This window comes from Camellia sinensis, chromosome 8, assembly GCF_055761805.1.
Source record: "Camellia sinensis isolate YWXY chromosome 8, ASM5576180v1, whole genome shotgun sequence".
Lineage (NCBI taxonomy): Eukaryota > Viridiplantae > Streptophyta > Magnoliopsida > Ericales > Theaceae > Camellia > Camellia sinensis.
Window position 1 is genome coordinate 179,518,994 of NC_138968.1, and position 13,628 is coordinate 179,532,621.

Here is a 13,628-nt window from a genome sequence, read left to right on the forward strand (position 1 = left end):
AACATCTCGAATTTAAGTTTCTTAAGGAACTAGTTTGCCTAAACCGAAATACGGCTCTAACTCCCAAACCGGGAACCTGATTGGAGTTCCGTCTTCTCCCACAAGTCTCTCGTGCCTAGGTGGTCGTGTGTGCCAAGTTTCGTGCTAAACCGACCCCTTTTGGTAATTTTGGGACGTTAACACTTCGAATTCAAGTTTCTTAAAGAACTAGTTTGCTTAGAGTAAAATCCGTCTCTAACTCCTGATCCAGGAACCCGATTGGAGTCCCGTCTTCTCCCACAAGTCTCTTGTGCCTAGGCGGTCATGTGTGCCAAGTTTCGTACCAATCCGATCCCGTTGGGTGATTTTGGGACGTCAACACCTCGAATTTCGTGCCAATCAAGCTATGATTGTAGAAGAAGATTATGGGTACTGGAATCCCACACCATATTTTGGTGGTGGTGGTGGTGATATGTTATTGACTTATATGGGTTGGGTTTGGGTTGGGTTTGATGTGATATGTTAGAGAGATGATGTGATTTAAATAAGATGGTGTGACTTAAATAGGATAGTGACTTTTTGACTTTTTATGTTATTTAGTGTACCCCAAACCAATATCCCCATCATAAGAATTTAAATTACTCCATTTGTTCCAAAATAATAATCATTTTGAGGAATTTAACTTTTTTTACAGTTATTATATTTTTAAAATATTAATTTTTTTAAAACTATCCTTTTATAGTATATTTGTTTAGAAATATCAATTCTTATAATTGTACTTTTTATGTTATTAATGAATTTTAAAAAAGGACAAAATAATAAATTTATATTATTTTATTTCTTAATTTTTGGAACAATAAAAAATAGAATAATAGGCTAATATGTTGGTAGTATTTTTTTAACAGCTCGGTTGAAAGCCGGATAGTGAGTCGCTCATGCTGTTGAAGCACAGCTTATTTCTAAATTTTGACAAAAGTATAATATTTCTTTTTTTTTTTTAAATAAACAAGAAAGAAAGAAAACAAATTCCAGCTATTGTTTTAACAAAATATATTAAGTAGCATTTCAAATATTTCTCACATTTTTTATTTCTTTTTAAATTCTTATCTAAATTTATGATCTAAATAGTTGAGAGAAATTTAATCATACAGACACAAAAAAAAAATGTGGATTTTGTCAAAACCTCCTTATAATAAAACATTAAGGACAAGTATAAAAAATAAATAAATAGATAAAAATTCTTGAAAGGGTATGGCTTATGTCCAGTCCGGGATCGGACTGGACCGTGCTATTGGGCCCGTGGAAGCCCACTAAGGGTCTCGTTTTGATAATCTGAACCGTTCAATATGTAGAACTCGTCGAGTACTATATGCTTATAAAAAATCACGTTGATCGGATATCGATAGCTATATGATCAAATCAGTTTCGTATAAAAAAAATTAGACGGTGAACAAATTAACGGTTGACAAAAAAGTGTTTTGATCACATAGCTATCGATATCTGATCAACGTGATTTTTTATAGGCATATAGTAATCGACGATTTCTACATATTGAACGGTTCAGATTATCAAAATGGGACCCGTGGTGGGCCCTCACGGGCCCAACAGCACGGTCCAGTCTGATCCCGGACTGGACAGAAGCCATACCCTTCTTGAAAAATCTAACACATCACTATTACTAAGATATATTTAATGAGTAATTTAATATTTTAAATTTAAAAATAATATAACTTTTGATTTAGATGTCAGTTTTTTAATAAAATTAGAATTTTTAAAATTCTCTTACTAAGATCTATCAAATAAGATTCATATTGATTGTGAAATTATTTAAAAAATAAAAAATAAAAAAATATTGTTGAAATTGACGTAATAGTAACATGTTCTATTTGACAGTAACATATTATTCTGATTCATAGTAATATTTTATTGTTACAAAAAATAGAGTACATACTAGATGAACCAATAAAAAATACACATACATAAGATTTTTAAACTTGCCTAAAATAAAATAAAAGTGTTCATTGCCAAAAGAGTTTCGTGATATATATATATATATATATATGCATGGGCAATAATGTCCAAGAAAAAAAATATATATATTTTGTCATTATATGCCTCCTCCATAGGGAGTTTATGAAATAAAATAAATTGGATTGTCATTTTTACATAATAAAGGTCCAATGAGAAATTTTGACTAAATTTTCCCAAAAAACCCTAAAATTAGTACATAACATAAAATAATTCTTGCGCTTTGTTAGTAGGAATAATGAAACCAAACACAATTGCTTTGTTTGGTTTTGAAATTCAAACTCAAAACTTATTTTTGAATTTTTTTTATTTGTAATAATTTTTTTAATATTTTAATTTATTTTTTTGATTCACCTAATCTAAATACATTTAAAATGTAAAAAATTTGTGAAGAAATTTTAATAAAATATATTTTTTTTTGTATTTAGCAAGTTTTTTTTAGATATCAGTAAAACATTTTCAATTATTTTTTATTTATTTGACATTTGCCTTTTCATTTTCATTTTCTTTCAAATTTTTGAGAAGAAATTTTTAAAAAACAATTACAATTCAAGTTGTCTTTTTTGTAAAAAAAAAAAAAAAAATCAAATCAAATCTTATAAATTTTAATAATTAAACAACCTAGGGAATGTGTATGAGCCGAGCCAACTCAGAATACGAGCTAAGCCATCTGGCCTTCTAAATCTATAATATTATATAATCAATATAATCAATACTATCTTTGTCTTTGCAAAAGAATATCAATATCTACATCTATAGTGTGTATATATATATATATATATATATAACTTGCCAAAATATTCCCTAAAACCCCTTTCACTGCTTCACAATCGCACACACCCCTCTTGTTTTCTTTTCTACTCTACTCTACTCTACTCTCTCACTCACATCTTTCTCTCTCTAAATTCTCTGTTTCTCTGTCTAGTCAAACATGAGAGGTCCTTTGGGGGCAGTCATAGGAAGGTACCCTTCAAGCGATGGAAATACCCAAATGGGTAGAGGAATCATAAGCCACAACAGAAAATGCAGAGATGTGGCGTTCCTTATCATCTTCATTCTCTTCTGGGTCGGAATGATTGTTAACTCCAGCTTTGGATTCAACCAGGGAAACCCATTGAGGTGTACTTTTTTTGCCTTTTTCTTACTCCAATTGGGTCTTTTTACTTTGTCACTGTTTCTCAAATCTGTTCCTTTTTGCTTTGGTCAGAACAACTTCTGATTCACTCATATTCCCAATGTTATATTATTGATTGGTTTTTCTTGTCATGTGATTCTGTAAAAAAAAAGAAAAAAAGAGAACTGTTAAATAATGGTAGATGATTCCATGTTTTAGGACTGTTAAAAGTCGCAGATGGTTAGTATCTGCCAAAATCTTGTGTTTATGTCTGTACATAATGCTTCCAAAATTTGGGTTGTTTTTTGTTTTTCTTATGGAGTTTGTGAGTGAGCTGTTGATTGGCATCTTCCAAGTGTTCTGCTTTTGGGATATAGGACACTTCCAAATCATCAGTCTTTGAAGTGCCTAGTTTTCTTGCAAATTATGCCTGCAGGTCTCAGATTAACTGCTCATTAGGTTTGTTCATTTTATTTGCTGTAGCCTGTTGTTGATTTGTAAGTTTCCACTACTAGGATCTTGGAGACAGAGTCTTGAGTAATTTTAACAGGCTGACTTGAAACAAGTTCCTGATCTCATTGTTTTCTGTTCCTTCATCAAGGGCATGGGAAGGTTGTAACTGGAATTGTGCTATTGAATGAATTAACTATAATTATTCTTAATGGGGTAAAATGCTAGTGTTCAGGATTGTGGAATGTCAAAGTAAGATGAATGGTCCTATACTAGGAAATAGAAGTAGCCCTTTGACTCTCTTTTTTTTTTTTCTAAATAATAAACAAAAAATCTTATTGGTGTTGGATCATGGGATTTCAATAAGATTTGATCAGAGGTCGCCATCAACGAGAACTTATAATTGGGGACTGACAAACTAGAAAAATAACTATTGCTATCGATACCATATTAAACCAAAAGCAAATCAACTCAAGGGGCACCTTTGAGAGTGAGACAATGTATTGTGTCTAAAGACTTGCAGATAAACAATTAGACCTTACCAGGGAGGACCAACACCATTTGAACAGTCATGTTTGACTGGGCTTACACATATTTGCTGACTTATGTTGTCCCCGCCGTAGGTATTAGCCACCACCAGTGACCATACTTTCGTAAAAGCACCATTGGGTGGTGGTTCCTCTCCTTGGTTGGCTTTATTCCATCATGGTGTTATTTCCTTATTTTTCTTTAAACATGACCTAATTTTCCATCCATAAGCATGTTTGAAAATTCTGTAAATTATATATAGGGCAAACTTCACTTTGCCCCCCTGTGGTTTGGGTTGGGTGCAGTTTATCCCCTGACATTTGGAAATCACCACATAACCCTCCCGTGGTTGATGGACTAAAACGCCAATTAGCTTTTCTGTCTAAGATAACAGAATGTGAAAGTCACGCGCCCCTATAGAGAGAGTCCGTTTTTATGACGAAAATACCCTTTCTGCCTCTTCAAATTTACAAAAGATGTCATTCTATTTTCAACCTTCTTTTTCTTCATCTCTTCTCTCTCTCTCTCTCTCTCTTTCTCCTCCCCTCAAACCACCACCCATAGCCATCCTCTCTCACAGGATGAACGAACACATCTCTGATCAATTGAACAAACACGTCTTTGAAGAGAACTGAAATTCCTCTCATACATATACATATATATATATATATATATATAGATATACAAATCCAAACCCATTTTAATTTTTTTTTTTTTTTTTTTGATTGGAGATAACTCAAATTCCTCCCATACATATACATATATATATATATATTTGTATACATATACAAATCCAAACTTATTTTATTTTATTTTTTGATTGAAGAGAACTGAAATTCCTCCCATACATATACATATACATATACATATACATATACAAATCCAAATCTATTTTAACTTTTATTTATTTTTTGATTGAAGAGAACTAAAATTCCTCCCATACATATACATATACACATACACATATATATATATATATATATAAATATATATATATTTGTATACATATACAAATCCAAACTCATTTTAATTTTTTTATTTTTTTTTTGATTGAAGAGAACTGAAATTCCTTCTGTATGGCATGTCGATCTCCAACGAAGTGGAGAACTTCATCTATAACCCCCGCCACTTCAGAGCCCTCTATTCTTGATTTATTCAAATCTATTTTTGAGTGAAAAATTAGGCTTTTGATTTGGGGTTTTTTTCATGATTTCTTTCAAATTAACATTATTTTGATTAGCGTTTGATTTCTTTCATGTTTTCTACGTTGATTCAGAGATGATTATTATTGACCAAAAAAAAATAATAATAGAAGATTAGAGTCACAGGTTGCTGATGAAGTTGGAGAGAGAGAGAAAAGAAGAAGATGAAGATGGAGAGAGAGAGAGAATTGAGTTTCTTCTGAAATGGAGAGAGAGAGAAGAACAAAATGAAGATGAGGGTATTATTGTCAATTTACAACTTCTGTTAACAGAAGTTAGTGTGCGTTTTAGTCCATCAACCACATGGGGGTTATGTGGTGATATTTGAACGTCAGGAGAGTAATCCGCAAATGGCCAAAACCATAGGGGGTTAAAGTGAAGTTTGCCCTTATATATATATATATATATATAAATTTTAGATTATGAAAAAATTACATTCTGCTTCACATGATTCTGGTGATATGGACCAGTAAAATCAAGGTGCATGAGAAGAAAAAGTTCTCAACTGGGATGTTTTTCATCTTGGTAAAATACAAGTTGTCACTTGTTGGTAAGGGCATAAACCCCTTGAAGTGTAACTTGTATAAATTTGAAAAAAAAACTAGTCTATGTTGTGTGCATGGTTATTCATTCTCTTTGTTCTTACTTAATGTACTTACATGACTTTTTTCCCCCTTCTTTTCTTTCCTTTATTTCGTGATTGTGATATGTTGTGCCATGAATCATTAGGCTTAACTATGGGCTGGACTATAAAGGAAATGTGTGCGGTGATAGGCATGCGACTCCTGACCTTCACGAATTGGAACTCAGATATTGGTTGAACCCCAACCAGGTTTACCAGAGTGGTTTAAAGGACAGCCAATTCACACTTGATAATGCCCGGAGTATCTGCTTAATGGATTGCCCTATCCCGTCGGAAGATTCACTCAATTGGGTGTGTGACTATCCAGAGGGAGATATCCATCTCTCGATTAAAGAGTGGATCGATAGGAATTATGATTACTTTGCAGACCTTACTCCAGACTTAAGGAACACCTCTCTTCAACTGCAAGGTCCCTGTTACCCCGTTATATTACCAAGCGTAAATGGTAAGTTATTTGGAGTTGAGGTTTCTCAATTCAATCTCTGTTGTTGGGATAAAACCTATATTATCTGGGTTGAACTTTTATTACTTATCCAAAAAAAAAAATGTGGGTTGAACTTTTGTTAAATCTATGACTTAAATTTATGAGTGCGTTACTTACCATTTTTCTTTTTTCAGTTTACTGGAACTGCCAATTTATTGCCCGTGTATCAAATGTATCTTTGCGTCATTGGCAGCAGATGGGTGGAGTTAGCATTGTTGAAGACATGCTCATAGACAAATCCATTCACAAGTCCATCAATTCACGATCATCCGTCTTAAAGGTTGAGTAGCCTTTTTGTCTGTGTCTCTCCTTTACAGTGGTGATGCTCTAAATACTTAACATTAAATCTTAATCCTGACTATTTGGGTTCATGCTTGTAGAAATTTTGAGGATTATCTTGTCTTCATCACAATTCTGCATTCTGTGTTAAATTTTGAGAGAAGTCTCGTCTTCATTTATCTAAACTCCACATCCCAATTCAGTTTGTCCCTCTTAGAAAGGCAACTAATTTTTGTGTTGACATCAGAAGCTGTTTCTTATGTACTTGGGTAAGAGAGTGACTGGTTCCATGCGGTAGAATGTTCTCCATGAATGTAACATGGGAAGCTTGAAAAACTCTCTGCCAGCAGCTTATGTAGTTGTCAGCCTTTTAAAGCTTGAAAAGTTTTGTTTCCTTTCCCCTGAGGGTGAGTGGTTCCCCAATTCAGTTCTTATTATAAAATGATGTTTATCCATGCATTGGTGGTGCAGTCTTGCAGAACAGACTTGTGTTCTGCAACAATCAATGCTTTTGTGGGGGATTTCAAAACTCAACTTGAAAATTTAAATTAGATGAGGTGCTGTTGTTTAGTCATAGACTTGTAGAGACGGCGAGTCACGGTTTTCGAGATATGTGCATTTAGTCATTTACTGGTCCTAGCTGCTCACCTAAGTAAACCATCCCAACAATTAGAGTTGTTGATGAGACGTTATAGGTGGCTACCCTGAATCTTGACCCAATGATTATTTAGTTCTCTTGTTTGATAGGTGTGCAAAACAAAGTCTTCATGATCAGATCAGAATTTCTTGTTCCGTATGCTATAAAGGCTTAGATGAATTTGTCTTTGTGGAGTATATCTTGATTAAGCCTTGCCTGTTGTTTTGCAGAGATATGTTGCTGATGTTGGCAAGTCTTGGGGTGTATTAATTGTTTGTGGAGGAATCTTGCCATTATTTCTATCGGTGATGTGGCTTTTGATGATTAGACATTTTGTTGCTGGGATGCCATGGATAACAGTCATCCTCTTTAATGTCCTGATAATATCATTTACAATGTTATACTATTTAAAAGGTTAGACATTTCCTACTGCTATTTTTCATTAGAGGCTGTTTAGAAAAGCAAATGTTTGTTTCAATTCTCCTATAGCTAGCCTGTTGAAGTTGAAATATTTCTGTGCAGAAAATATCAAATGAATTATTAACATAGTCTGTCAGTTACTTATTAATAAATATATATAAAAAAAAAATTATTTAATCAATCACCGACCATACTCTTTAAAATTTTGTGTTATATTTATGTAGGATCATATAAGTTGGCAAACTAACATATTATAGCTATAAAAGCCTTATGTAAAAGTAATTTTAAATTGCAATTTTGTGATCTAAGAGCATCCGTATCAGACTCAACAAATGTAGTTTTTGGTTAAATATAGCTAACAAATCATAAAATTCTTGCTCCATCAAATTATTTCTAAACTAGCTTTTGGTTAACTTTGCTACAGTACATTGCTACATGTAGTGATACACTGGGCACAGATTATATAATATTTTATTATTTATTCTCAAGAGTGACCGGACATCTTGCCGGATGACCGACTGCTGCACAATTTTATTTATTATTTTTTTTTGAAGGAATATGAAACTGCATATATATAAATAACAATACAAATCCTTGGATGTCCGGCCGGACAACCGCTGCTGGCACAATTTTTTGTTTTTTCTAGGAATATGAAACTATATACTAGCAATACAAAATTAGCAACTTTTCCTATACTACCTTGGCTGCTTTTTAACAATACAAAATGAATATTTTATAACATTTAATTTTAGAATAGAGAGTTTGATGTAGTGTGTACATACAAAAAATCCTAGCTAAAATAGAAAAGTAACTTTTTAGTTATAATTTGACTCAAAATTTGTTGAGACTGATGTGGATGCTCGAAGTCCTTAAGAATATCATTGATTATTGAATCACTGAAGTAATACATATGGCTTACATGCTGTGGGGCATTAAATCTCAATTTAATGGTTGATTACTGTGACTTGCTGGAAATGTTTTGGAATATTGAATCTCACACTAAACCCTTTGGATGGTAGATTCTTCAACATTTTTATTCTTCTGAGTCATCGAATATGCTGTCAGTTAATGTCCCTCTGAATTTCTTTGCTTGATTATTATTCAATGTATTCGGATGAAAACGAGTTTTATACTGAAATATTTACTTACTGTTGATGGAATATAATGATGACCTTATTTTATTTCCCTTTGCTTTAGCTGGATGGATTGGAAACAGTGCCATCTCCCCCATCATTGGTGATCATGATCCATATTATCACGCATCTGCAAGGGTGGGTTAGTAATGACCAAATCCTTTGAAACTCGAAGCTGTTATCATTGTTTTGTTATTTACTCAAAAGTATTTTCATCTTTCAGGAGCTTAGTCATCTTCGAGCTGTTGCTGTTCTCATGACAGTCTTGATGATTATCTCCATCCTTTCATCTATTGCCATTGTCCGTCGCATCCTTATGGCAACATCTGTTCTCAAGGTAACATGGTGTATTGTCTTTTATAAACAATAGGATAACAACCAAACAATATTTTAATTTGCCTAGGTAACTGAATAAATAAGTCAAAGGCTGATAACTTCGGAAGTCATGAACTAATTTAAGTATACCAACATTGGGGCATCTAACACCTCAATATTAATTTAACTTCTACAAGACCTTAAATATTGATTTTGGATTAAACTCTGCCACCATGCAAATGTGGTAATTTGTGAACATTAATGTGAATTTTTTGGAGTACGAAATTATGTAGAATTAATGTACATACTTTGTGTGTTTCTTCCTCATAGCTTCAATACTGTTTTATGCCTAAATGTGTAATGAAAATATTGTAGTCTTTCGAATGGTCAAGGATCTTACAGGGCTAAAATAGAATGATTATCCTTCGAATTTTAGTCACCCTTAAGTTCCCTTCTACAGTTCTACTTCAAGCATCCAATTTAAACTCCATGACAGGGCATTTTGCTCTCTTGGGCAACATCAACACCTCCTTTTAACTTGGTGTGTTTCTTTGTTTTATGCTCTACACGCAAGCCATTTGATTGGGTTCTGTTGACGATTTATCTTATTGTAATGTAATTATTACCAAATATGTACGCAGGTCGCTGCCAAGGTCATTGGAGAAGCTCAGGCGCTTATAATCTTTCCAGTTATACCTTACTCTATCCTTGCAATTTTTTACATGTTCTGGTTTTCGGCTGCTCTCAATCTTTTCAGTTCTGGTCAAGTTCTGGAGAATGACTGCAACTCCAACTGCTGTGCCTATGAGCTTGGGTTGAAACGGGTGAGCTGTGATCGTTGCTGTGGTTATAGAATTCATTATACTTCTCATATCGGTGCTGCAATCCTTTTCCACCTGTTTGGGTGTTATTGGGCTACACAGTTTTTTATAGCATGTTCTTCAACGGTGATTGCGGGTTCAGTTGCTTCCTATTATTGGGCTCGTAGTGAAACATCGGTAAGCTATTCAATCATGTGTATGAATCAGCAAACTGTAGTCATGTATCCTATATGATACCTTAGAGTCATTGAGGAATTACTTGCGAATAGAATTTTTTTTCTCTTTGTGGGGTGGGTGGGAGGTGGGGTTGTTGTGACATGTCAATATTATTGACATGGCTACACAGTTATCCACAACAGTGACATTTGCAGAATTTGTTGTTAATTTTGGCACTAAGTAAATCTGCCCTAATGCTTTAAAATTAGAAAATTGGAAAATACTATTACTTAGAAGTTTCTATTAAAAATACTCCCTTGGGTATTAATTTTACCCTTATGTGCTAAGAGGCAAATACACTTCTAAGAAGGTAGTGTGTCTGTTGGACATCAACACTCGTCAAACACTTTGCAACACGTGTTGAACACGTTCAAATGTGTCCTATTGTTTTTTTAATTTTATTTTTTGAACCTGCAAACGCTTTGAACACTTGGGGGATAGATGTGTTCATCATTTAGACACATGAAACACATTGCAAGTTTGAACCTAATAACTTAGTTAGGATCAAATTACAAAAGAAAACAATACCGATTTGTACCTATTAATTTATCCTCCCAAACATTAGAAATTCATGTTATGTTGTAAATTTTTGTTATCTTTGAATGAAATGTTCTTGTATATAATAAATATAGAACTCCTTGTCCATCTCTTTCCTCTGATTGGTAGTAGTTTTTGTAAGTGCAGCCAGAGATTCCATTTCTTCTAGTTGTCTCCTCGATGAAGCGGCTTATGCGTTACAGCCTTGGGTCTGTAGCTCTTGGCTCTCTAATCGTATCATTTGTTGAGTCCATCCGATTTGTACTTGAGGCAATTCGTCGCAGATTAAAAGTTGCTAATACAGTACCTGAAAGCCGGATTGGAAGAGTGGCATTTCATTCTTCTCAGTTTTTCCGACGGAGTATTGAGTGGACTGTCAAATCCGTGAACCGCAATGCCTATATTATGGTAATTTAGTGAAATCATTTTCCAGGAGTATGCGTCTTTTCTTTTCATCATGTTTTTGTTATGTATTTCTATGAGTTCATATGCCACACGATGATTGTTCTTCCACGTGGATAAATAGTCTAGCTGGCATAGGAGAGGAAAGTGCACTTTCCTGTGGAGGCTAATATGAGGAATTGATTCTCATATGGAAATACATATTCCTAAAAAGATTAAAAGGATATTATATATTACTATGATATCATTAGTTTGCACTCAGTGGACTGTGAATGCCATTGTTGTTTCCCTTACTTTGGAAATTTTTAGGCTGTGTTTGGATCATGAATTTTGGTAGTGATTTGAAAAGGAAAAGTGAAAGAAATGTGATTGAAATATAAGCTAAATTTTTTCTCCTTTTTCTTTCCCTTTCCAAATCTATACCCAAATTTGTGATCCAAACACAGCCCCAAGGAAGGCAATTTTCATTTCTTTTTGGCCAAGCAATGCATGTTTCATGAGACAGTTTAAACCATGGTAATGAGGAAACCTGACCACCTGAGCCAGTTACCTGTGAGAGTCGAAGAAAAATGAAAGTTAAGCATTTGGCAAATTTTTTATTTTATTTTATTTATTTATTTATTTTTCCTTTTTCCTCCCTTCAATATTGTGCCTTTGTAACCTGTATTACATCTGGAATGAAACCTTTAATGCCAATACATGTACTTTTATGACATGTTGTATACATTTCGGATATTTTCTGGTCCGTGCTTCTCAGTTGTATATCTGCTTCATTCTTAAATGCATGCTTTTGACTCTTTCAGATTGCTATAACGGGCAAAAGCTTCTTTAAGGCTTCTGAGATCGCAACAGAACTGATCATCAGTAACATCCTTCGGATAGGGAAAGTGAATGTGATTGGTGATGTTATTCTCTTTCTTGGGAAGTTGTGTGTGAGCCTTTCAAGTGCAGTTTTTGCTTTCCTTATGTTGAATACTCACAAATACAATTCTGCCCACAACAAGATCTCCTCGCCCTTATTTCCTGTACTGGTATGCCTCTTATCATTTAGTTTCTACACCATGATGAACCGAAAAAAGTAACTAGAAAAAAACATACAAATGGTGGATTGATGACTAACTGTTTAAAACCAAATTAAGAAGGTTATGAAAGCGGATGTGGAGATAAAAGTTAAAGAAAATAAGCATTATAGAGGAGCAAAAAGAGTCTCTTGATGTGATGCTTAGATTTATGCTATAAATTTGAGTTGAAAAAATATTACATAACTGAGCAATTGTTGAAACCAAGTAAGTGTTATAATGTAGTTTTCATATACCACTTTCTTGATGTTATTTAGATGAGTTCTAGATGATTCTAATCCATGTCTAAAGACCATGCAATGTTATGAGATTATGCTATATACGAGTGTTAACAGGTATTTTCAAACTTAATAGTCTTTTAGATCGATTTCTAGCCAGTAACTTCCAAGTGAAGAAAAAAGTCATCAAACAGGATTTTATTTTCTCTTCCGATGCTGTAGAAATTTGTTTTGGAAACAGTTTCTCATGTGAAGACATGAGCTACCTTTAAACCCAAGTCTACAACCCGTGAGATAAACGTGCTTTTAGTAGTCTTGATGTCAACCAAATATTTAAGGATTTTGTTAACTTGTGCCTTTTAGAACACCTAAAAATATTGCACATTCTGCATAAAAGTGTGCTTGCCTTTGATTTTAACCTTTTTTTAGTTGAGATTACATTCAGACACCTTGAATAAAAATGCATGAATATATTTGTAAGGAAAATGTTTATGTTTTTCTACCAGTGCACAAATATAATCTTCTACCGTGCTATGAGAATTAAGACTTGTGATGGAATCACATCGGTGTTAATGCAGGTATGCTGGGGCTTGGGTTATGTTGTCGCTACCCTTTTCTTTGCTGTTGTGGAGATGTCAATTGAAACCATCATTCTCTCATTCTGCCAAGATTCGGACGAGCACCAAGGGACCGCTCAATATGCCCCTCCCCTTCTCATTGAGACTCTCAATGACGAAAATGAGATGCGAAGACTTACACAATAACCCTCGAAACCTGCCATTGCTTGTTTTTCCTTTCTTATATTAGCTATAGGGAACTTAGAGATATTGTAATATTATTTGTTGCTGTGGTCTGAGCTCATCTTCAATTTCTTGATCACAAGTAGTTTACTTGTTTAATTCTTACCCCTTTTTGAATTGTTTGATTGCCCTTTTGTTTATATTATGCTAGAAACATTAAAATGTTTTCTAGTTCTGCAGTTTCTAAGTTTTTATTTTATGCTTGAAAATTTTGAAATTTTGGTGACCCATTGATCAAATCTTATAGTGGTTGTGAATATGTAAAAATAATTATAAGCTTTGTTTGGCATTGGTTGACATAGCTAATTTTTTTGTATTGAGACTTTTTTAGCTTAGCTTTTTT

At 33.7% G+C, this 13,628-nt stretch overlaps 1 protein-coding gene across 1 annotated transcript; it reads left to right on the forward strand.

Annotated features, from left to right (window-relative positions):
- The first annotated feature begins 2,736 nt into the window (after positions 1–2,736).
- LOC114286358 (Plasma-membrane choline transporter family protein) lies at positions 2,737–13,502 on the forward strand. Its single transcript, XM_028229521.2, has 10 exons — positions 2,737–3,126; positions 6,031–6,389; positions 6,563–6,708; positions 7,575–7,758; positions 8,962–9,035; positions 9,121–9,234; positions 9,854–10,210; positions 10,934–11,194; positions 11,992–12,219; positions 13,064–13,502. The coding sequence occupies exons 1-10, from the start codon at positions 2,939–2,941 to the stop codon at positions 13,247–13,249; spliced, it is 2,097 nt and encodes a 698-aa protein (XP_028085322.2). The 5' UTR covers positions 2,737–2,938; the 3' UTR covers positions 13,250–13,502.
- The last annotated feature ends 126 nt before the right edge of the window (positions 13,503–13,628 follow it).

Excerpts from the sequence above, each read along its gene's own strand:
- LOC114286358 (XM_028229521.2), top strand. The coding sequence starts at position 2,939 with ATGAGAGGTCCTTTGGGGGCAGTCATAGGAAGGTACCCTTCAAGCGAT. Across the intron at positions 9,036-9,120 it reads ATTATCACGCATCTGCAAGG|GAGCTTAGTCATCTTCGAGC; the intron begins GTGGGTTAGTAA and ends TTCATCTTTCAG. Across the intron at positions 9,235-9,853 it reads TGGCAACATCTGTTCTCAAG|GTCGCTGCCAAGGTCATTGG; the intron begins GTAACATGGTGT and ends ATATGTACGCAG.